Source organism: Acomys minous (genome assembly GCF_964271855.1).
Source record: "Acomys minous genome assembly, chromosome: 4".
NCBI classification, from domain to species: Eukaryota; Metazoa; Chordata; class Mammalia; order Rodentia; family Muridae; genus Acomys; species Acomys minous.
The window spans coordinates 90,203,313-90,228,911 of NC_140486.1; the positions used below are offsets into that span (position 1 = coordinate 90,203,313).

Below are 25,599 nucleotides of genomic sequence, written 5' to 3' on the forward strand. Positions count from 1 at the left end.
GAGTATAAAAGAATTAGCTTCTCTCAGGAAATGAATCTCCTTACTGGATTTCAGTAAAGAACAGTCAGACTTAAAATCATATATATACAAACAAACGAACATACAAACATGTTATATACATACAGGTATGTATGTAACAACTATACTCAAGCAGTGTCTTCCAGACACAACAGGACTGACACACATATGAACTCAGAAACCAAAGCAGGTATAAGACCAACACAGGTTCAAGGCAGATAGAATCCCAGCATTGAGAGTGGGAAATGGACACAGCCCACCTTATTCAGGAAGCTATTGGCAGTTGATAACTTGCTAGCAAAGGGAAAATCAGTTTTTTCCAGGTGAGTTTCACTAAGTATATTAACCATACTTCAGGACAGGCCTCATGCCCAGAAGTAGGTGGCCAACACAAAACAAACTTAATGGGGAACTGGAGAGAGGGCTCAGCAGTTAAGAGCAGTGGCTACTCTTCCAGAGGTCCAGAATTCAAAACTCAGCAACCACATGGTGATTCACAACCATCTATAATGCAATCTGGTGCCCTCTTCTGGTGTGCAGGTGTACATGCAAGCACAACCCTATATAAATAATAAATCTTTAAAAAAAAAAAAAGGAATTGTACATTTTCTTTGCCAAATTCATCACTACAACATACTGAGCAATACACAGAACAAAAAAAACAAAACAAAAAACAAAAAAACAGTAATCCACATCTGAATAAAAAGTGTTACAGTATTCATTCGGTTAAAGCATTAGCCACAGCAGTATGTGTGTGGGGCCAAGGGGAGTGATTCTAATGCGACTGGAAGCCGTGTATTTTATCTTTAGGAAGAAAGGAGCTTCAACATGAACTCTGGAGACTGAAAGTCATGGAGATCTAGTTACCTAAATGCAACCTCTTCTAAAGTACCTGCTGTTCCCTCTACAATGTCTTTCATCAAGGGACTTTTGTTCTGTTGTTTTCCCTTTTATTGCCTGCTGCAAATTAAACCCGGGGCTTTGCACATGCTAAGCACACTCAATACCTTTGCTCTGGCAAGCTCATATTCATTCTTGCACTTTGTTCCAGAATCACTTCCTTTAGGAAGGCATCTTGATACCTCAGTTTGGTTAGGTACCCCACACCTATCATGTGTTTTCTCTGTATCAGTCCTGGTAGAACAATACTTACGCCTCTTTAATACCATAACAAGGTAGAATGCAGGGATCAAATGTCAGTGGTCTATGGGTTATATTCTAGAGTGTATCTAGCATAGTATCTGAGATATAGCTTTGAAAAATGTCAAATAGAGGCAAATTATAATCTTGGCAAGAAAGGAGACAAGAATGGGTGTAGTGGTGCACACTTTAATGCCAGAAGGCAGAGGCAAGCAGAGCTCTGTGAGTTTAAGGCCGGCCTGGTTTACATGGTGAGTTCCAGGTCAGCCAGAGCTATACAATAAAATCCTTACCTTAAAAAAAAAACTTAAAGAAGCTGAGCGTGGTGGCAGATACCTTTAATCCCAGCACTCAGGAGGAAGAGGCAGAAGGATCTCTGAGTTCGAAGCCACCCTGGTCTACAGAGTCAGTCCAGATCAGCGAGGACTACACAGAGAAACCCTGTCTCAAAAAACTAAAAACAAAAAACTTAAAGAAAGAGAGAAAGGGAGGAGGGGAGAACAAGCAAGCAGTTGAAAGAAAAAGATATGCCTTGTCCTCATGGCAAAGTTGTTTCTTGGAAACTACACACTATTAATTCTACATCTCAATTTTTACCATTCCAGCTACACGAGAGAGTGCATCTTCCCAGGAGGTATAAGTCAAAAGCCCTTTTTCATTTCTGACCATTGGTTCAGTAAGTCTTTGACGTTTTAGTCCATCATAGGCAAATCTAGACAAAAAAAGATCACATAATATGTAGAATATTGCTAAGGAGAACCAAAAAATGTTCTTTAAATAGAAAATTGCCTAAAGTGTCAAACAGAGTAAGAAACACGTAAGACATGCACGCTGGCAATAGATAGATCTGCCTTAGCTGGGCATGGTGGTGCACACACCTTTAATTCCAGCACTCAGGAGACAGAGGCAGGAGGATCTCTAAGTTTGAGGCCAGCCTGGTCTACAAAGTGATTCCAAGACAGCCAAGAAAGCATCTTAAAAGAAATGAAAAGAAAAAAAAAATCTCCCTTTATTCCCCCAAGTATTGGAGACTGAAATCAGGGCCTTGAATGTATTAGGAAGGGTTCTACAACTAAGATACATGCCCAGCCCCTTGTATTTTTATTTTGAGACAAAGTCTAAGTCCCCCAGATTGGCCATGAATTTCAGATCTTCCTGATTTAGCCTCCAAGTAGTTTAGACTACAAGCTTACGTCACCATGCCCAGCATTTATACCTATAAATATTGATTTTTTCCCCCCATTCTCTTTACAAAACCTCTGAATTTTCAATAGTTTGTATCATTTTACAACATAAAAATACCCATTAAAAATGAGCATAAGGGGGCTGGAGAGATGGCTCAGAGGTTAAGAACACTGGCTGCTCTTCTGAAAGTCCTGAGCTCAATTCCCAGGAAAAACATGGTGGCTCCAGCTATCTGTAATGAGATCTGGTGCTGGAGAGATGGCTCAGTGGTAAGAGCACTTCTTGATTTTACAAAAAATATGAGTTCAATACCTAACATCCGCATGTTGGCTCACAACCATGCATAACACGGTGGTACACAGATGTCTATAGGAGCAACACTCATATGCATAAAACAAACCAAAAAATAACAAAAAATTTGTATATCAACTGTAAAAATTAAGACAGACAATACCTGGTTTTATCAGAGATCCATTCTTCATTTATATCTTCATGCATTCGTGGCAAAATCCTCATTACTTCTCCAGTTCTTGTGCTAACCACAATGTTACTTCCTACTGCATCCATTACATCAATGGACTCTGTCTTTCTGAGGAAATGAGCATACATTTATGTTGCTAGCCCGAAGAGCAAGAAGAGTTCTGTTACTTCCTTATCAAATTTTCTTTATTGATATTTTGAGACAGGTCTCAAGAGCCCAGGCTGGGCCCAAGCCCACTAGGTAAAAGATGCCTCTGAAGTGATCCTACAGCGTCTACATCCCAAGTGTTGGGATTACAGACATGTAATACCAGACCTACTTCCCTTTCTAAATTCTAAAAAATAGTAGAACTTAGAAGAATAGCAATAAACCCCCCCCCCTTTTTTTTTTTTAAAGACAGGGTTTCTCTATGTGGCCTTGGCTGTCCTGGACTCACTTTGTAGACCAGGCTGGCCTCAGACTCAAAAAGATCCACCTGCCTCTGCCTCCCAAGTGCTGGGATTACAGGCCTGCACCACTGTGCTTGCGCGCCTCCATATTTAATCACACTATTTGACAAATCAATTGGGCTGCTGTTAGTCAAAGGCACCAGCAAATCAACCACTCCAGAAAGCAGAAACAAAGTTCAACAAAACCAGTAAGGACAAAAATTTCCTCCCAAATACCATGTTATCACTTACACACCTAAATATAACAAGTTTTAATGCATAAAAATTACTCTGTGGGGCTGAAGAGAGAGTTTAGCGGTTTAAGATTACTTATTGCAGCTGGGCGGCGGTGGTGCACGCCTTTAATCCCAGCACTTAGGAGGTAAAGGCTGGTGGATCTCTGAGTTTGAGGCCTGGTCTACAAAGCAAGTCCAGGACAGCCAAGGCTACCAAAAAAAAAAGGACTTATTGCTCTTGCACAGAACCTGAGTTTGGTTCACAGCTCCCACATGGTAGCTCACCACTGTCCAACTCTAATTTCAAAGGATTCATTGCCCTCTTCTGGCTTTTTCAGGCACCTGCACGTACACAGGGTACACACATAATACAGACCCACACATATACACATAAAATAAAATAAATCTAAAGCTACCTGTTTTGTGGTGCTGATGGGATGGTTTAGCATGAGGACCAGAATTCAGACTCTTAGCACCCATGTGAAAGCCAGGAGGACATGGCAGACTGGCCCTCTAGTGGCAGAGATGGCTGGGAGTGGAGGATGGAGGGTTGGGTAGGGGACCAGGAAACCGGCTAGACAGAATAGGAGGCAACAATTGCCAAGCTTCAGGCTCAGCAAGAAATGCTGCCCCAGTAAACTGAGCGAAAGAAGAGTCAGGAAGATACCCGATGCCAACATCTGGTCTATACATACATACATACATACATACATACATACATACACACACACACACACACACACACACACACACACACACACACACACACACACACGCCCCAGACTACCCTAAAAATCTCTAATGGCTGGGTGAACGGAATACAACACAATTCCAACACTTCAGAAGCAGAGGCAGGTAGGTAGATTTCTGTGAGTTCAAGGCCACTCTGATCTACATAACAAGTTTCAGGACAGCCAGGGCTACATAAAGAGACACTGTCTTAAGAAAATAAAAACAGCCGGGCATGGTGGCGCACGCCTTTAATCCCAGCACTCGGGAGGCAGAGGCAGGTGGATCCCTGTGAGTTCGAGGCCAGCCTGGTCTATAAAGTGAGTCCAGGACAGCCAAGGTTACACAGAGAGACTCTGTCTTGAAAAAACAAAATAAATAAATAAATAAAAATAAAAACAAACAGAAAAGTCTGTAATAGTCTAACTTGATGTGCTGCTCCTGACCCCTCTCATTAAAGGCTAGCACCTTGGCATGTACAAGTCTTTCTTAATCTTAGAAAGACACTATAATTAACTTGTAGAGTTCTGTCCTGTCTTTCAATTTAACTAGTTAATTTCCAATAAAACATTTTTATAGGCTGGGTCAGATGGTTCAATCAGTTGATACAGGCTGCACAAGCGTAAGGACCCGAGTTCCACGGCCCAAAGCCCACATAAAAAGCTGAGCATGACAGTGATGCCTGTAATCTCAGCACTACAGAGGCAGAAGCTGGAGGCTAAGCTAGCCACATCAGTGAGTTCTAGGTTCAGTAAGAGACGCTGTCTTAAGAAATAAGGTGGTGGGGTGAGGATAAAAAAAAAACAAAAACAGGAAGAGACTTGATACCCTATGAGCATATACAGGGGGAGGTAATCCCCCTCAAGAACAGTCATAGGGGAGGGGAATAAGGGGAAAATGGGAGGGAGGGAAAAATGGGAGGATACAAGGGATGGGATAACCATTGAGGTGTAACAAGAATAAATTAATAAAAAAAGGAAAAAATATTTTAAAAAATGTGAAAGAATGCTACAATAAACACTTTTATAACTTCAAAAAAAAAAAAAAAAAAAAAAAAAAAAGAAAAGAAAGAAGGTGGTAAGAAATTAAAGTCACCTGACATCCACATCGGCCTCCACACATACAACCCTCCTCCCCATACACATATTTTTACTTAAGCAAACATAAATATGTAGGTCAAAAGCTGGCAGTGTCACATGCCTGTAATCCCAGCAGTCTGGGGGCAGAGGCAGGCAGATTGCTGTGAGTTCAAGGCTAGCCTGGTCTACAAAGTGAGTCCAGGACAGCCAAGACTACAGAGAGGAAACCCTGTCTCAGAAAAAAACAAAACAAAACAAAAAACCAAACCAACCAAACAAAAATATGTAGATGAAAACCAATTAAGATTTAGAAAGAAAATGACACGGACACTTTATTAAAAAAGAGGTGTACTAAAATTTAACAACAAGGCCAGGACAACGGCTCAGAGAGCAAAAGCGCTCCCTGAGCAAGCCTAATGACCTGAATTTGATCCCTGGAACCCACATCAAGAACCAGATGAAGTGGTGCCCATTTCTCATCCCAGCACTCCTACAGTGAGATGGCAGAAACAGGACAACGGGCCAAAAGCTTATAGGCTGACCAGTCAGGCATATGCAGCATAATTAAAGGAAAAAATAAGAGATGTGCCTTAACAAAGTAAAAGGTAAAAACTGATTTCCAAAAGTTGTTCTTCATGTGTGCATGCTGGCATACACCTACCTACCTGTGCACGAACACATCCTAAATAAAAATCAAATAATCAGGGCAGGAGATATGGCTTAGTCTGTAAGGCCCTACCTGGCCTAACAGGTACAAGGAGCTGAGCTCTGTCCTCATCGTGCATGGGAAAATGCTTGCACTCCCAGTGTGGGAGACAGGAGGATCTCTGCCAGACAGTCTTGCCTAACTGGTGAGTTAGAGACCAACAAGAGACCCTGCTCACCCTTAAGGGGGCTTGGGTAGATTGTTGGTTGCTTTCTTGGGCTGTAGATGTTTATTTTCATTGGGAGTTAATTATAAGTTACTATTGGTTGGACCCAGGCATGTTTCTCTTTTCCTTTATCTTTCATTCTTAGGCTTGGAGATAGGGGCTGAAAAGAAAGAAGGGGGAGTACAGAAATAAACAGGGGTGATAGGACAAAAGTAGATTATTGAGTCAAGTCCTCGATTTAAGGTCTTAACTGTGCTCACAAGGCTATTTTTTGGTATAGAAATGTGTATATTGACACCAAGTAAGTTTACTTCTGACACACTGGTATAGAAGTCAAATTTAAGATTATTCACATACATATACATTTCTATCCTAATATGAGATATTGTACCCATACCACTCAAGAAGATACAAGGTTTACCTCCAACACCTTGAAAGTGCTATTGCAGTCTGTCTTAGGATAAGTAAGTTACACAAGTTAACTGTCAACTGATCAAATCATGCTCATGTCAATTCCTAGTCTATATCACAATACTATACATCCCAGGTGTAACAGATAGGTATGATTCTATAGACAGATAAGGTAAAACAGTTAGATGAGGTCTTCAAAAGCGGCAGAGTCCTATAGAATATGACGTTTAAAGATGTTTTTAATCATTTTAAGGACTCTGACAATAAGACAGGTTAACTTCTGTCAACATCTACTCTACCTTAGACAAGATGATGAAAATCAAAGAACCTCCTTATGGAGATGGCTTCAAATGTGGCAAACAATCCACTGGGCAAAATGTCCTCATTTTGACCACTGACAGAATTATGCCTAAAAATAGGCAGGCTTGGATGCAGGTCAAGTCAACAGCCAAACTCTGCCAAGACAGGGTAGGCAAGTCCTCAATAGTTCCTGCCTCACAAATATGTCTGTCAGCTATATTGGGCCAGAAGGCTGAAGCTGCTGCTCCAACATTACAGAGTTATAGGTGACTGTTCAGGCAGTGAACTGTCTTAGTCATTTTTTTCAATTTGGAAGCTTGTAACCTGCACCCCTTGTATACTTAGGTAATTAATTTTATTCCTTCTCAAGTCTCTGATGGGGTTGAAGACCAAATAGGTTAGTTTCACAATTAAGCTTAGTTGTTTAGGGATTAAGATGTTTTTAGGTCTAGATAGATGTTTTAAGTTGATAATGATGAGATATGATAGATATTGGTTTACATTCAGAATTTTAGGCTCACCAAGACAGGAAAATGTTTTCTTCAAGGTTGCCAAATACAAATAGCCAGAACACCATGAATGTAACATTTATATAATTCCTGATTGTTTCATGGTTCTTCTTGCTCAATGTAGTTTATTTTATATATGTATAATAATATAAATGTATATGTAAAAATTTTTTTAAATATTAATTAAAAAAAGAAAGAGAGAGATCCTGCTCAAAGAAAATAGTTGTGTTCCTGAGGATGATACCAAAGGTTTTCTCTGCCTCCAAGTACACCTGCATACACATTCATGGGCACCCGCACACACATCCCACACACACAGAATAAAATCTTTAAAAAACAAATTGGTCAAACCAAAGAGAAATACCTTGTTTCCCAAGGCCGGGCAGTAAAGGCATAGGGCTTAGAGGTTAGGGCCCCTACAGGGCAGATGTCAATGATATTCCCAGACAATTCAGACATGAACATTTTTTCAATGTATGTGCCAACTTGCATGTCATTTCCTCTGCCTGTTGTTCCCAAATCATCTACTCCTGCAATCTCACTTGCAAACCTAAAAAAAAAAAATAAAAATTTGTTATCAAATGGTTAAATCCAACAAACACCATTTCCTTTCATTTTCATAATCACAAAGGCAATGACTTTTAAAACATTAAAGAGGCATTAGTTTATTTCAGCAAATAAAAACTAATGTTTCTCTGTAACTGAAGTGTAACACAATAGAAAATTGTACAAATCACATGTATATAGTTCACACAATACTAGATTTAAAGCTTTAAATTCAACTGAAATTGGCATTAACTGAAAGCAAATACCATAGTTATTTTATCAGAATATAAAAATTAAGCAAACAAAATCTAACTTTTTCCCACAATGGCTGTCATTTCCAGTGTTGTTATTCAATGAAACTATATGAATACTAAGTTAGGACTGTTAGGTTTCAAACCTGGGACAAATGGCCAACTGAGGTGCCTACTTAACTTACCAAGGCAGTTCTGTTTTTCCAGCATCTTTCAGTCCCTACCTGTTACAGGTATGGCTGACATACTCTGCTCCTACCCTCTACTTCCCTAGCCTAGGAGCCTAGAAGCTGCTCTTTCCCACACTGCCCTTTGCTATATAATCCAGCCATTTTGTTGCTATGCTGGTCCTTTTTGGGCTCTTCTCGTCTTCCTCTTATCCTTCCGGCCTCTTGCTCTGGCTCTCCCCTCTCCTTCTCCTCAGTGACCCAGCTCAGGGTCATGAGCACTCTAGACTCTCCCAGATGGGTGTGCCTCTGACAACGCTCTCTCTCCCTTTTACCTAGAATAAGCTTTCTCCTCTACCATACCCAGGACCAGTCATGCTCTTTCTTTTTTTCTCTTTTCATTCAAATCCCCAGTGAAAATCCAGAAGAGAAACATTACCTGATACACCGGGTGCACTGGATGCATCTCGTCATGATGGTCTTCACCAACGGCCCAATGTTTTTGTCTTCCACAGCACGTTTCCCCTCTAGAAATCGGCTCCTATCACTTCCAAACATCATGGACTGGTCCTTAAGTAGATTACGAGACAGTCAATCTAATGCTGCTAATGAAATGAAAATGAGCCAATCAAAATCATTTACGCAATTATTTTAGATACCTGCAGATCACATTCACCTCCCTGGTCACAAATAGGACAGTCCAATGGGTGATTTGCCAACAAGAACTCCATCACACCTTCTCTGTATGAAAAAAATCAAATATATAAAGTGACATAAACAGCTACCACTTAAAAATGGTAACCTATAGGCTAGCTCAATAATCTTCATAGATATTTTAATACAGTTAGCATAAATTTTACATTAATTTCCAGCTACGCCATCATGCTAGCATTGAGGTAGTATTAAATAGTTTGAACATGTTCATAAGAATTACACAACTGATCTTAGGAAACTATGCCTTTCAGGGTTTTGTTTATTCACTGATGTATATATTTTCAGACAAGGTTTCATGAAGGCCAGCTAGCTTTTATCTTACAATGTGGCCAAGGATGTCTGCCCTTACATTCTGATTTTCCTGCCAACACCTTCCAAGTGATTGGATCACAAGCATATGCCACCACTGTCAGCTTTTTCTTTCTTTCTTTTTTTTTTTTAAGCAATCTCTCAAATGCTGAAATTATAGGCATGTGCTATCATACCCATCTTTTTTTTAAAAGATTTATTTATTATGTATACACTGTTCTGCCTGCATGTGAGCCTACACATCAGAAGAGGGCACCAGATCTCATTATAGATGATTATGAGCCACCATGCAGTTGCTGGGAATTGAGCTCAGGACCTCTGGAAGAACAGACAATGTTCTTAACCTCTGAGCCATCTCTCCAGCCCCTTCCCCCCTTTTTGCTTTTTGAGACAAAGTTTCTCTGTGTAGCCTTGGCTGTCCTGGATTTGCTTTGTAGACCATGCTGGACTCAAACTCACAGCGATCCACATACCTCTGCTGGGATTAAAGGCATGAGCCCACCACACCCAGCTTCATACTCATCTTTTTAAAATTATGACTTTTAGGATAGAGAGATGGCTCAGTGGTTAAAAGCACTGGCTGCTCTTCCAGAGGTTCTGAGTTCAGTTCCCAGCAACCACATGGTGGCTGACAACTGTGGTATGATCTGATGCCCTCTCCTGGCCTGCAGATGATGTAGATGGAGATAAAGCACTTATATGCACTGGCTGCTCTTCCAGAGAGCCTGGGTTTAGCTCCCGGGACCTACACGGCAGTTCACAACTGCCATAATTGTAGTTCCAGGTGACCAAACACCCTCACAAACATATACACGCAGGCAAAGTACCAATGAACAGATAATAAAAATAAACGAATCCTTTGGGGGGTTTTTGGTTTTCCAAGACAGGGTTTCTCTGTGTATCCCTGGCTGTCCTGGACTCACTTTGTAGACCAGGCTGGCTTTGAACTCACAGGGATCCACCTGTATCTGTCTCCTGAGTGCTGGGATTAACGGTGTGAGCCACTATGCCTAGCAATAAATCATTTGTAAAAATTATGACATTTAACAATACAGAATTTTCAAATACTGCTAGAGGTAGGCAGTAGCTTAGCTGGTAGAATGCTTACCCAATATGCATGAGCCTTGGCCTCAGCCCCCACCACGCAGAGCCCAGGCACGGTGGCATTGTGCCTGTGATCCTAGTACTTAGGACGAGGACCAGACTCAAGGTCCTCTTCAGCTCCAGTGTGAGACCGGGGCTACATGAGATCATCTCCACAAATAAACTGCACTAGTTACTGGAAGGGTCTCAGAAAACATCTACAGTAACTCAAAACAAAAACAGGTCTGAATTATAGCACTGTGACAAGTTTAAACACAGGCTGAGCACTTGAGCAAACACTCACATGTCATGAACTAACGCTCAGCTCTGTGAGTGCTGGGTGCTGCTCATCTCAGGGTGAGTTTCAATGCTCATACTGTTCCTGGCAATACTGAGAATACCTGAGCCCACCACCTCGCTGTGTGCTCATTTCTGCTCTTCTTCAAAGTCTGACTCTAAGTCCCTCATATATGGGAGGCACGAACACGACCTGACAACAAATCTACAGTAGTAACGACATAGTACCTGGCTTTCTTAGATTTTTCCGAATTTGTCAGGATATTCCAGCCCTTCATAACAGGCATAGCACAAGCAGCTACAACCTAGAATTCCAATGAAGAAATCCGTATTTGTATTTACTTGTAGTTATAAGCAACCGTTAATAAAATATTAAAGCCATCTGCCTCTGCCTCCCTGAATTCTGAGATTATAGGCAAGCAGCACTGTGCCCAGTGAAATTAATTTTTTAATTATTAAATAAAAAAATTTTTAAATAAGGAAAAGAGCCCGAGGATGTGGGGAGATACCTCACTCAGTAAAGTGCTTATTGTGTAAGCCTAAGAAGCATGAGGGAGGACTAAAGTGTGATTCCCAAAACCCATATGGAAAAGCCGGACATTATGATGCATGCTTGTAATCTCAGCATTGGTGAGGCAAAGGCAAGTATATCCCTGAAGCATGCACAGCCTAGCAGAGACCTGCCTCTAAAAAACCAAATGGAGGGCTGGAGAGATGGCTCAGAGGTTAAGGGCACTGACTGCTCCTCCAGAGGTCCTGAGTTCAATTCCCAGCAACCACATGGTGGCTCACAACCATCTAAAGCCCTCTTCTGGCCTGCAGGTGTATGTGTAGACAGAGTACTATATACACAATAAAAAATAAACAAATATAGGAAAAAAAAAAGGAGAATCCCCAAGGAATAATACTTGAGGTTTTCCTCTGGCTTCCATATACATGTACATGTGTGTACACACACACACACACACACACACACACACCCTTGTTTTCATTTGTAGGCATGGCTATACACACCACAATTACATAACCTAAAGTGACCTTTTTCCTACAACTCCTTGTCAAGTACAAATGGTACAGCATAAGCACTTCCACATACTACCCACTCGCCATGCATCTTAAGACTGTGTCTTAGGACACTGAAAGCTTAACTGGGCAGTGGTGTGCACACCCTTGATTACAGCACTAGGGTGGTAGAGGCAGGCAGATCTCAGAGTAGACGTCAAGGCCAGCCTGGTCTACAGACTTCCAGGAAGGCCAGGGCTACATGGAAAAACCCTATGTCAAACACACACACACACACACACACACACACTGAATGCTTAAGAAACCATCTTGAAATCCTAGGCTTGCTATATGGCATTTATATTTACACAATACTTCTGTCAATGTATTTTTTTAAATGACTCATCTACATATAAAATACTGAGTTTATAGAATAACATTTGCTGCAAGATTCAGTCTCCTCCCTCCTTCGGCATGGTGTGGAATCCCAGGTACCACGTGCCTTCGGAGCTTTCTCAATTTCCACCAGGCACATCCTGCAGTTTCCAGCAACGGACAACCTTTCATGGTAACAGAACCGAGGGATCTGCATGCCAACCTTCTCGCAAGCCTAGAAGACAAAACCACATCAGAATAACTTCACTTCACTCTTGTTTTTACTGAAACATAATGGAGGGGAGGAATCTTTGACTACTCTACCTCAGTCCACTCCTGTGTAACTTCCTGTGGCGGTCTGAATAGGTATGGCAGCATTATTAGGAAGTGTAGTCTTGGCGGAAGCGTGTTACTGTGGGGTGGGCTTTGAGGTCTCCTGCGCTCAAGCTATGTCCAGTGACACACTCTCCTTGTTGCCCGTGGATCAAGATGTAGAACTCTTAGCTCCTCTAGCACCCTGTTGGCCTGGATGCTTCCTGCCATGATGATAACAGACTGAACTTCTGAAACTGTAAGCCAGCCCTGATTAAATGTTGTCCTTCCAGGCTGGAGAGACGGCTCAGAGGTTAAAGGCACTGACTGCTCTCCCAGAGGCCAAGTTCAATTCCCAGCAACCACATGGTGGCTCACAGCCATCTATAACGTGATCTGATGCCCACTTTTGGCCTGCAGATGCATATGCACATAGAGCACTCATATACACAAATAAATAAATCATAAAAGAAAAAATGCTTTCAACTTTAGGGCTGGAGAGATGGCTTAGATATTAACAGCACTGGCTGTTCTTCCAGAGGTCCTGAGTTCAATTCCCAGCACCACATGGTGGCTCACAAGCATCTATAATGAGATCTGGTGCCCTCTTCTGGTGTACATGCAGATAAAACACGGTATATCTATAATAAATAAATCTTTATTTAAAAAATGTCCTTTCTAAGAATTGCTGTGGTCACGGTGTCTCTTCACAGCAATGAAAACCTAACCTTAGTTAGGGTTTCCTAACTAAGATAGTTTCTGAAGAGATTTTACTCAGCTTTGAAGCTATCACAAAGGATGTAAATCCCTTCATTTCATGTGTAAGAAATTCAGTACGTATCCAGTCTATGATGAGGCCTTTCTTCTTCCCATTATCTGCTTTGCCCACTACTCACAAGCTTCCCTGTCAAGCTGCCCTGGCGGCCTCTTTCCTGGATTCCCTCTGTGCACATCTCACCTCACATCTTACAGCTGGCTATGATGTAGTTCACCTCTGATGTCTCCATCATCTCCTAGCTAACCAAAATACTTTCCACTGAACCTAAAAAATATTTTTTTGCTAATATTCAGTGCTTTCATGTCTATGTATGCCTTCCACAGTCCACAAACAAACAAAATACATTTAGTTCTATGATAACTTACAGATAGAATGGAAATGGAAAAAAAACTAGCTCTGTGATAACATAAATAACATGAAGCATCACCACTCTCTGACCAAATTTGTTATTTCTGGAGAAATTTAGAGAAATGCCATACTATCCTTCACTTACCTGCCTTGTAGGACATAGTCCTAAAATATTACTGAAAACGGAAAGGGGAAAATGAAAAAGCATCAAGAAGGCCCAAAACAGGCTGGAGAGATGGAGCATTGTCTGCTCTCCCAGAGGTCCTGAGTTCAATTCCCAGCAACCACATGTTGGCTCACAACCATCTATAATGTGATCTGATGCCCTCTTCAGGCATGCAGACAGAGCACTGTATGCATAATGAATTAATCTTTTTTTCTTTTCTTTTCTTTTTGGTTTTTTGAATCAGGGTTTCTCTGTGTAGCCTTGACTGTCGCTTTGTAGACCAGGCTGGCCTCTGGGATTACAGGCATGCACTACCATGCCTAGCTCTGTTTTACAATCTTAATGATAGTGATTATTTCCGTAATGTCGAATTTCTTACTAGATCCCACTTGAAGAACAGAAGTAAAACTACAGAGCCACTACAGTTCCCTAGGGATGCTAAGGCTGTATTACTCCCTCTCCAACAGTACGAGTGAAAAATCAAACTATTTCCATGATATTGCTGTCCAATGTTTTTTAAAACTAAACTGTACATAAGAAATATAGAGGAACATACAGAGTCACAAAAATAATTACCTGCAGGACAGTGGTTCCTGGTTCCACCATAACAGACTGACCATCAACAAACACTTCAATCAAGTTACTTGCTGCTGTGCCAGTTGCGCGAACTGGTCATCAAAACAGTAAGGTAGAAGACAAACAAACAGAGGTAAATTCATTACAGTAGAGGCTAATGAGTTAACTATACATAAACATTTTCATTTTTTTTTACTAGTCCTCTTTCTCTAGATGCAATCACGCCCACTGTCCCCCAACCCCTCAACCCAAGGCAGGGCTTCTCTGTGTAGCCCTGGCTGTCTGGAACACAGTCTGTAGACCAGGCTGGCCTTGAACTCAGAGATTCACCTGCCTCTGCCTCCTGAATGCTGAGATTAAGGGAGTGCATCACCACTGCCTGGTTAAGATGCAAAATTTTAAAGTACTAACTCAGGCTTGGTTTGGGGTTGGTTTTGTTTTGCTTTGTTTTTGAGGAAGGGACACTCAAAAATACTCATGAAGAGACAACAAAAACAAAAACTTACCATATCCTTTAGGAGACTTAGACAGGCCTATCAAGGCCCTTTTTACTGGTATCCTTAACATGATGGCTACAAAATAAAATAAAGATGAATTATTGTAGAGGGAAAAGAGCCACTTAATTATAAGATATCAGGTACTGTTTTATAGCTTCACATACATTATTCTAAGAGAATACTCAGAAGTCCCGATGTTTTCCCTCAAGTTGTACATATACTATTTGGTCCCAGAGACATTAGCTTATACAATGTCAACCAGCTAAGAAGTAGTCTACAGTAGACTTCCGGTCCTTGCATGCCTAAGTGCTTTATAACTGAGCTCCAGCTCCAGCCCTAGAGTTAGACTTTGTGATGCAAAGTACGGGACACTTTTGATACAGGTAGAAGCGGTAGAAGCGGTGAGAGCTTGGGACACGGTTCAGCTGGTACAAGAGTGTTGCCTAGCATTCAGGAAGTCCAAGGTTCTAACTCCAGCACAGGATAAACTGGATTATATGCTTGTAATCCCAGAATCTGGGAGGTGAAGGCAGGGGGATTAGAAGTTTACGGTCATCTGCTACATAGCAAATTTGAAGTCAGGCACAGGTATAGGAATACTGTCTCAAAAAAAAAAGAATAATTAAGAATAAAGTAAATTGCAAAAATAATTGTCATTAATAACTATCTAAAATAAATAAATTATCTTTTTGCCGTCATCTTCCACCAGTACGTTGGAGATTTTGTTTTGTTAAAACAGGGTCATACTAATCCTGGCTACTCTTGAAGCAAGTCTCCTGCCATAACTGGCTCCAATATGCACTCTCTCATGATATACTAGGATATTCCAAGGGAGGTCAGAAGTCAAAAGCCTTTGATATATTTTGAGGACCATCATTCTCTCACAGACCTGGAATCTGTTGTATTATGCTTCTGTCCTAAATGTATGATGAACTCATGGCATCTTCCTACTTTCAGTACCAATTCCCAAGAGCCAGTAAAAATAAGATTTAAAACAGTGGTCCTCCATTGGGCTTGGTGTTACAGGCCTGTAATCTCAGTTAGTTGGGACACCAAGGCAGCAGACTCACATGTTCCAGGCCTGCTTAGACCTTGAAGGAGTTAAACGCCAGCCTGGGTAACCTGGTGAGAGCCTGTCTCAAAAATGGAAAAGTGACTGGAAAGTCTCAGCAGTTCAAGAGCACTTGTTGCTCTTTGCAGATGACCCGGGTTCAGTTTCCAGCACCCCATGATGGTTCCCAACCATCCATAACTACAGTTACTGATGTCTTTCTTTTGATCTCTGCAGGAACACCCAGCATACATACATACAAACAGGTAAAACACTCATACACAGAAATGAAAATAAGCTGAGCATGGTGGTACACACCTTTAATCACAGTACCTGGGAGGCAGAGGCAGATGGATCTCTGAGTTCAAGGCCAGCTTGGTCTACAGAGAGAGTCCAGGACAGCCAAGGCTACACAGAGAAACCCTGTCTCTCAAAAACCAAAGTAAACCAATTCTTTTTAAAACTTTGTTTTAATTGAAAGTAAAGAGAGAAACAGAAATGCAGCTCAGTGGTACCATGTGTGAGACTTCCCTTGGTTCAATAACCAGGCCTGAAAAAAACAGTAACAATAAAGACTGGAGAGATGACTGACTCAGAGATGAAGAGTACTGCTGTTACACACACATGAGCTCAAAGCTGTCTCTAAGTCTAGTTCAAGAGGATCGGACACTGTCTTCTGGCCTCTGTGGACACCAGGCACACACATTGGACACAGATATGCATACATGTAAGACACAAATAAGTATATGTTTTAAAAATTAAAAATAAAATAGTGATTCTCATTTGTCCCACAGAGAGTGAGGGAGAGTACTAATTATTAATGTCTGGAAACAGTGTTATCACAATGCGAAGAGGTGTGCTGACATGTAGTGGGAAGAGGACAGGGTGCTACTAAACACCCAACAACCCATAGGCTGGTCCTTTACAATAAAAATTATCCAAAGGATTAACAGTGTTCAAGTTGAGGAAGTAAGTTCTAAGAGGTTTGCACCTGCAACCTAAGCTGGTTAGAGCATAAATTCAAGGTCAGCTAACACTGTATACCAAGATAAGCTCAAGGTCAGCTAACACTGTATACCAAGATGCTGTCCCAAAACAGAAAGAATAAAAGTTGGATACTTTACATAAATATGATTTTTAAACCAGTGATTCTCAACCTTCCTAATGTTACAATTCTTTAATATATTTCCTTTTGTGGTAATCCCCAACCATAAAATTGTTTTCGCTGGTACATCATAACTGTATTTTTGCTACTGTTATGAATCATAATGTAAGTATTTTTGGAGATAAAGGATTGCCACTTTGGACCACAAGTGAGAATCATTAAATTTTAAGTACTGGACTTTCTGTTTGCTCAGTTAAAAATATAGACTAAGAAGCTGGATGGTGTTGATGAGGACATTACACAAGGGACAAGGGATTAAAGGACCTTTAATCCCAGCACTTGGGAGGCAGACCCAGGAAGACCTCTGTGAGTTTAAGGCCACCCTGATCTACAGAGAGTTCCAGAGCAGGGCAGTCAGGGCTACACAGAGAAACTCTGTTTCAGAAAAACCAAAGATAATTGATGATGATGATGTGATAAAACATCTGCCTTAGTTAAGGTTTCTATTGCTGTGAGGAAACACCATCACCAAAGTAAATTGGGGAGGAAAGGGTAATTTGGCTTACACTTCTACACTGTAGTCCATCACTGAAGGAAATCAGTCAGGGCAGGAACCTGGAGGCAGGAGATGATGCAGAGGCCATGGAGGGCTGCTGCTTACTGGCTTGCTCAGACTGCGTTCTTATGGAACCCAGGACCACCAGTCCAGGGACAGCACCACTCACAATGGGCTGGCCCTCCCACATCAATCACTAATTAAGAAAATGCCACATAGGCTTGCCTGCACCTTGATTTTTTTATGGACGCATTTTCTTAACTGAGGTTCTCTCCTCTCAGATGATTTTGGCTTGGGTCAAGCTGACATAAAACTATGCAGCACAGCCTCTAAAATCATAATGTTTATCTCCAATTTGTTATTGAGATTACAAATATGTGGCAAGATAACTAGGTTTTTGTTGTTGTTTGTTGGTTTTAACCTTTTAAAGATAGTAAGAAGAAAAGTATGTGATTAGAATGTACCAAGACTAAAAAAAAAAAAAAAATCAGTAAAGTTTCAATAGTGACAGCAGTACTAATAAAAAATAATGCAAAACCAAAAAATTTTCCTTTTTAATTTAAAAAAAAATATGTATATGTCTGTTCACCATTTGCATGCCTGCTGCCAAGGGAGGGCAGAAGAGGGTGTCAGAGCCACTGGCACTGGAGGTGCAAACAGCTGCTAAGGTGTCGTGTAATTCTGATGTATCAACCCTGAGTCCTCTAGAAGAAGAGACTTAGTGAGCAGACTTAGAAGAACAAGTCTTAGCCACTGAGCCATCTCTCCAGCACCAAAAGTATAGCCCAGGCTGGTCTAGAATTCATAATCCTCCTGCCTCCACTTCTTCAGCATATCTCAGGGGCTACCACGACTGGCTTTATCTATATGGAGACCAGGCTGGCCTGAAACTCACAGAGATCCATCCACAGGCCTCTGTCTCTCAAGTGCTGAGATTAAGGTATGTATTACCACTCTAGATAAAATAGAATCCTAAGCACTAAAGTCTGTAGTTACTGTAGATGACCGATAATTAAATTCATAATTCACTTTATTTCATTAATTTCTTAATAACAGCAATCTATAACTTTCAATACTGACATTATGTGTTTTATCTACTAGCTATTGGTTCCCTATCATAGAGAAGATCTACAATATTTCCTAGGGTGTTATTAACTAGGTCAATAATTGCCAATAATAAAAACAAAAAAAATTCACAATAAAAAGTGACTTCAACTTAACCAGTGATGGGTACTGACAATCAGGTGTAAGTGGTCTTCGTTTGTGGTCCTCTTCTTTACGAACAGCACTCCATTTTATTACTCTACTTACTCAACTTGGATGATCATGTAGTGTTAGCGGGAGGTCACTTCCTTAGCCTGCACTGGGCTGTATCCACAGTACAGACAAGAAGCAAGCCTGCAACACTAAGTTGAAGGTGAATTATGAATTTCAGTACCTACTATAAATTCCTTGACAAGAAATTTGCCAATTTCTCTTCTCTGAAGACTAGCGTAGTATCCGTACAAAAGCAAGTCACCACATAGTCTTGCCACCAAATTCCAGAATGAGCAGTACCTATCCCATTGGAAAAAAAAGTATCCATGAGGCCAAGTATGGTGGCCCGTGCCGTAGGTTCCAGTATTGGGGAACCTGAAGCAAGAGAATCACGCATTTGAGGCCAGCCTGGCCAGCCTGCGCTACATCATACCTTGTCCCACAAAAACAAACAATAACACTTGCCCTACATAGAGAGTTTGGGGAGAAGCTGTCTTAGTTCATTTGTTACGGGGTATTTTGTTTGTTTGTCTGGCAGCATGTTACTTTTGAGCCGTAGCTCATGTGCCCTCAGACCGACCTGAGACTTGCTATGATGGCAAGGACAAACTCGGACTCTTCACCTCAGGCCTCCACTTCCCAAGCAAGTGCCAGCATTACAGACATGCATCACCACGTCCAGATTGGTACATAGTCCTTTTGTGTTTGTTTTTTACATTCGTTTATTTACTTGGTATGTGCTACAATACACGCACAGGGGTGGGGCGGGTGCATACGGAAGTCACTTTTCTCCTTCCATCCTGGGGGTCCTGGGGCTGTAACTCAGGTGGTCAGCCTTGGCAGCAAACACCATTACCAACTAAGCTATCTTTCCAGCCCTAATATGTGTCAGACATATTGTCTACCAAATCGCCACAAGAACAACTAGTCAAGTTGGGCATGTGGCTCAGTTAGTGGAGTCCGTACCAAAGCATGCACCAAGTCCTGGGTTCAAATCCTCCTGTCTCAGCCTCCTCCATGATGGACTTCTGAAGACCACAACACCTGGCATACGTCTAATGTCTTGGCTGTGACTTACAGAATCAACCTTCCAAAAGGTGCTGATGCCCTGGCTGAGTACACTCAATTTAATGAGGCAAAACTCAAGTGAAAAAAAAATTCTTTTATTGGGCCCAGGGGTCCCGCTCAAACTAAGGCACCAGCCAAGGACAATACAGGCCGTAAACTTTAAATCCCTACCCAGATCTAGCCAATGGACAGAACAGTCTCCACACTTGAGTGGAGAGTGGGATATTACTTTCTCACATACTCTGGTGCCTCACATTTGACCATGTCCCTGGGAGGGGGAGACCTGGTGGCACTCAGAGGAAGGACAGCAGGTTACCGAAAAGAGACTTGATACCCTATGAGCATATACAGGGGGAGGTATTCCCCTCAGGAACACTCATAGGGGAGGGGAATAAGGGGAAAATGGGAGGGAGGGAAGAATGGGAGGATACAAGGGATGGGATAACCATTGAGATGTAACAAGAATAAACTAATAAAAATAAATAAATAAATAAATAAATAAATAAAAGTAACAGAATAAAACAAAAAAAAAATTCTTTTAATCCCAGAAAAAATAGAAACTTGATTTTTCCAGCTCGGCTTGATCTTACAGATGTTGAATCTCATGAACCTCAAGGCACCACAGCTTCCTGGTTTGCAGCTGGGCGTCGAGCTAGCTTTTTCAGATTCACTTTTAATTCACATGTGCACGTGTCTGAGTATGTGCACTTATGAGTGCCAGTGCTCACAGTGCAGGAAACTGCCCCATTCCCTGTTACAGCTACAGGCAGTTGTGAGCCTCTTGCCTTGGGGTAGTGGGAACCGAACTCGGATCCTCTCCGCAAGGTACTGCTAAGTGCTTAGCCATCCCTCCTGCCCCGGCTGAGCTAACTTTATTTATATATATATATATATATTAAAAAAAAAAAACCCAAAACGTTATGTCAGCTCTCCCCATCCAGGGGATGAGTAAACTACCACCCGGCATGATTTAATCAACTAGACGAAACACACACAGTGGACAGTTTCAAGCCCGCAACTAAATAATGATGGCTAAAGTTTAAATCGCGCCCGACCCTGGGAAATGAACCGGTCTCCTCCTCACAGGCTCTTCTCCCGGTTTTTCCCTGAGGAGACAAAGTAGCTCGCAAGCCCGAGCTCCCAAAGGTCTCCTGATCTTCCCGCCTCATGCTCCATCAGAGCAGAAACCAAGGTTAGGATAACCCTCACCTGCCGGGTCTCCCCGCGTCCGGAGGTGGCGGGGCAGGAGGCGGTACCCAGTCAAGGACAAGAGGAGAACGGCTTGTCAGACCTAAAGGATACAATCCCGCCAAGAGACAAGTCACTGCTCGAAGCACTTCACCCTCCACAACTAAACACGCCCTCACCTTGGCTCCGGAGCCCACCAGGTTGCTCTGCTGTCTTGTCCGGATCTCTCTGACCGCCCCCCCTCAAAACCCGGCCGCTAAGTCAATATGGCGGCCACGGCTAACTGCGTCAGCCGGACCTGGAGGACGGAAAGCCAGGAGGGACGATAAAGCCAGCTTCGACAATTTTCCCCCCCGCCCTCTTTGGAGCCGTTCGGCAATTTCCGTCAGCTCGAAGCGAGCCCGGAGGAAGCGGAGAAGACGACTTGGACCTGCAGTTCCGCCGGAAGTAGCCGAGGCCTGGCAGGCCGAGCGCCTTCGTTCAACTCCGGCTCTTCAAGGGGCGTTTCCCTCGGTCTCGGAGTCCTTGGAGCGTGGGCATTTATAAGATGCCTCTCTTATTAATTTCTTTCCAAACGCGAGGGGAGGCCCACGGACGACCTGTGGGCCGCCTAAGTCACAAGTCGCAGTTTTACGTGGAGGAACGCGACTTGTAACGTACGTTGACCTTTAACCCCTAGCCGGTGCAGCGGAGGGAAACGCCTCCGTCTCTATATAAGGACTTTTCCGGCCGGCCCGGGTCCTTTTTTCCCTCTGCGCTGGCCGCGGGCTTGTGGCGCCCTTTTTCTCCTCCGCGGCTGCCCGGTTCCCGGATACGGCCCACGCCATGGGTTTCGGAGACCTGAAAACCCCCGCCGGCCTCCAGGTACTCAACGACTACCTGGCGGACAAGAGCTACATTGAGGGGTGAGTCGGGGGGTGGGGGTGCGGGGTGGCGCCGGGGAACCCGGGGGCCACGTGGCGCGGGAGGGGAAGCCGACTTAGGTCTCCCGAGACCCGGATGCCGCCGGAGCTGGACGTCCCCCCGGGAGAGGCAGTAATTGAGATAATTTCTGGCTTCCCTTATGGCAGCGTTCGGCCGGTTCTTCCTTGTCATTTGGCCAGTTAATAAGTTAAAACCAGTGGCGAGGCTGGCTGGTAGCCTTTGAGTTCTCGCAAAGTGGTAAATAGTCTTCTTGGCTTGCACAGATTTCAAGCAGATGCTATCCGTGCATCTACGTTTAGAGAGCAACTCAAGTTAGCCCTGGGATAGTTCCCACAGGTTTAGTTTGACGCATAGAGAGTTTGTCGTTTACTAGCTAGTGTTTGTGTCTTTTCTTTTTCTTTCTTTTTTTTTTTTAAGGTGTGTGCACTTGTTTTTGTGTCACCCGGCAGGTATGTGCCGTCACAAGCAGATGTGGCCGTATTTGAAGCAGTGTCTGGTCCACCGCCCGCTGACCTGTGTCACGCCCTGCGTTGGTATAATCACATCAAGTCTTACGAAAAAGAAAAGGCCAGGTAAAAGTATGTCTGTGCCACCTGGATTTTTCACATGGCTTTCTCCTCCTCCCTCCCCCCCCCCCTTTCCTGTCAGTGTCCTCCTACCTGGAGGGGGCCACCGCTGGGGTGAGAGGGTAACTCATTCATTCAATCCCTGCCCGTTCTTCTGAAACTACAGACAAGGGTGGGAGTTCGGGGAAGTGGACTCCAGTTCACTAAGAATGGAAGCGAGCATAGTCCTATACACAGAGATAGATAATAATTCTGAAAATTCTAAACTGTAGTGAGTGCTGAGAACAAAGTCTCCCGTGGCACTAGTGCCTGTTGGGGGAAGCGTTGGACATGCATATAGTTAGTTATTTACCCGGGATTGTGCTAATGGGTAAATAACCAGCCTAAAATGTTTGTTTTTCAAGCCTGCCGGGAGTGAAGAAATCTTTGGGCAAGTATGGTCCTGCCAGTGTGGAAGACACAACAGCAAGTGGGGCTGCTGATGCTAAAGATGATGACGACATTGATCTCTTTGGCTCTGATGACGAGGAGGTATGGCTGGCGTCTTTATAGGAGAGTGTTGATAAGGCAGTGTATCTTTTTGAGCATGAGTACAAATGCTATAGCCACTGGCTGGGTTTTAGGTCTGGCTGGCTCTGCTTTGTTGTCTGCCTTTTAAAAATGACCGCTGGGTACGTGATGAATCGAATCAAATCACCATCTTTCGGCTGAGCTCCTGATGGATTTGCTTTTTTCTGATGACTCTGGTCATATTTGTAATAACCCTGTCACTACATTCTAGCAGAATATGGCCAATTTTATATTTCTCTTTTCCCTGTTAAGGAAAGCGAAGAAGCAAAGAGGCTGCGAGAAGAACGCCTTGCACAGTATGAATCAAAGAAAGCTAAAAGTAAGTAATTTTATGGTTGATTTCTTCACTGTTAAATAATAATGTCGGTGGTCTTTACCAGAGCTTGACCCTAGCGTGTTTTTCCCCTTTCCTTGGATGGGTCAGTATTTGAAAACTTCCACAGCTACTGGTCTGCAGCTGTTTTTATGGTAGCAGTTGTGGCATTCCTCTGTGGGAAAGAAACTGTTACAAAATGTAATGCCTCTTTCTTAGCCAAACAGAAAGAGGGGAATGTAGGTGACAGACACACGGTGTATTTCTGTATGTTCCACCAGAGGGTGTTCAGTTGAGTGTTTTAAGTGCAGTGTGTTTCTTCCTCTCCCCAGAGCCTGCCGTTGTTGCCAAGTCTTCCATCTTACTAGATGTGAAACCCTGGGATGACGAGACCGACATGACAAAACTGGAGGAGTGTGTCAGAAGCATTCAAGCAGACGGCTTGGTGTGGGGCTCTTGTAAGTTTAGTGATTGTGTTTTGAAGCTAGAATTTGTATACATTTGTAGAAGTTTTCTCATCAATAAGATTTTTACTAACTTCTTTTCCCTTGATGTTCTTTTTTTTTTTTTTTTTTTTTTTAGCCAAATTGGTCCCAGTGGGATACGGAATTAAGAAGCTTCAAATACAGTGTGTGGTTGAGGATGATAAGGTTGGGACAGACATGCTGGAAGAGCAGATTACTGCCTTCGAGGACTATGTGCAGTCCATGGATGTGGCTGCTTTTAACAAAATCTAACGTCATCCTCAAGTTAGTGCACTTAAATAAAAGCTTGAAAGATAACCCTAGGCTCTTGATTGTACTGTGAGAAATGGTGTGTGCCATTGTTTTGAGGGAAATAATTCAGTGCCTATGTAACTCAAAAGGAATGAAGATGGGCTGGAAAGATAAATAGCTCAGCAGGTCAGGCCTTTTGTACCAAGCTTGATGACCAGGCCAGACCTGAAGTTGTCTTTTAACTGACATTGTGTCATGTCATAGACATAGTTTCTAAAAATGTAGAAAACTGATGTGGATTACTAAACATTAAGTAATTATAGTATAATTGTATAGCCACTAGTGATAAAATTCTGTGGCTGTCAGCAGTCCATGGAACCGATTGATACTAGTCAGTTGAGTCTTGGGCCAGTAAAGCCCAATGAGTCTGCCACTAAGGTGCTTGCTTGGGTTCAGTCTCTAGAGCCTAGGGGTAGAGCACCAACTCCGCAAAGTGGCTCTCTGACTGCCACATGCATGCCCTGGTCCTTGAAGTTCAGAAAAGGGTGTTAGATTCCCTAGAACTGGAGTTCTAGATAGATGTTAGCACTGTGGGGATTAGGGCCCAGGGCATCAAGTGGTAATGATGCCTCCCTTGCCCCCTCCCTAAGTGCCAGAGGAGGCACATCCTATAATTCTAGTCACTTACAAATGTTAGGATTTTAATACCTTGTGCTCTAAAAGGCTGACACTTTTTGGAACTATAGGCTGGAATTAGTGGTTTGTTTGTCCTGAGAGGACCATAGTGTAGGTGACTGGTTCCCAGGCTTCCTTCATTTCATGGTCTTGTTTCAATTTTGTGTTAAAAATATGGTACATAAGGTGGGCGTGGTGGCGCACGCCTTTAATCCGAGCACTTGGGAGGCAGAGGCAGGCAGATTGCTGTGAGTTCTAGGACAGCCAGGTCTCCAAAGCGAGTCTAGGACAGCCAACACAGAGAAGCCCTTGTCTCAAAAGACCAAAAGAGGAAAAAAAAATCTGGTACATAAATGTAGATATACTATATAGTGCTTACAGTTTGGTAATTACAGCTATAAAACATTTTATGAGCTGGGTAGTAATGCACACCTTTAATATCCACCATTAGGGGATAAAGGCATTCTGACTTCTGAGTTGGAGGCCAGCCTGGGCTATAGAGTGAATTGCAGGACAGTAGGGTACCCAGAGAAACCTTGTCTCAAACAAAAACTCTGTATTTTGTAGATGGGAATCCAGGTAACTGATCCTGGGTTGATTCACACCATCAGAGAGCACTCTTGCTGTCAGTCTGGTGTTGGGACTGCCTTCAGGGAGCAAGGCTTCACATGGTAAACATATTTACTCAAGATAGACAATAGAGCGTGCACAAAGGAAAATGTACTTCAAAAGACCCAGCGTAAAATAGTGACAATCTTTTTTCAGGGTTGTTAGGATGATAAGGACCAGCAGAGGGCAGTG

At 42.7% G+C, this 25,599-nt stretch overlaps 2 protein-coding genes across 3 annotated transcripts in view; one reads left to right on the forward strand and one right to left on the reverse strand.

The window, feature by feature from the left end:
• Window positions 1-21,353, reverse strand: part of NDUFS1 (NADH:ubiquinone oxidoreductase core subunit S1) — a 38,289-nt gene extending 16,936 nt beyond the window's left edge. Inside the window, exons 1-10 of one of the 2 annotated variants that reach the window (XM_084778290.1) lie at window positions 21,214-21,353; window positions 14,819-14,884; window positions 14,313-14,404; window positions 12,260-12,367; window positions 10,984-11,060; window positions 9,012-9,093; window positions 8,792-8,922; window positions 7,753-7,938; window positions 2,798-2,932; window positions 1,756-1,870 (exon numbers count right to left, since the gene is read on the reverse strand). In XM_084778290.1, coding sequence (XP_084634416.1) covers window positions 1,756-1,870; window positions 2,798-2,932; window positions 7,753-7,938; window positions 8,792-8,922; window positions 9,012-9,093; window positions 10,984-11,060; window positions 12,260-12,367; window positions 14,313-14,404; window positions 14,819-14,879 — 987 coding nt within the window. In that variant the 5' untranslated portion in view covers window positions 14,880-14,884; window positions 21,214-21,353. Of the gene's footprint in view, window positions 1-1,755; window positions 1,871-2,797; window positions 2,933-7,752; window positions 7,939-8,791; window positions 8,923-9,011; window positions 9,094-10,983; window positions 11,061-12,259; window positions 12,368-14,312; window positions 14,405-14,818; window positions 14,885-21,055; window positions 21,171-21,213 lie in introns of those variants that run through there. The other variant, XM_084778291.1, reaches the window with a different exon arrangement.
• Window positions 21,354-21,719: 366 nt separating this feature from the next.
• On the forward strand, window positions 21,720-24,189 carry EEF1B2 (eukaryotic translation elongation factor 1 beta 2). Its single transcript, XM_084778294.1, has 6 exons — window positions 21,720-21,939; window positions 22,408-22,530; window positions 22,929-23,055; window positions 23,347-23,413; window positions 23,740-23,865; window positions 23,990-24,189. The coding sequence occupies exons 1-6, from the start codon at window positions 21,860-21,862 to the stop codon at window positions 24,142-24,144; spliced, it is 678 nt and encodes a 225-aa protein (XP_084634420.1). The 5' UTR covers window positions 21,720-21,859; the 3' UTR covers window positions 24,145-24,189.
• The last annotated feature ends 1,410 nt before the right edge of the window (window positions 24,190-25,599 follow it).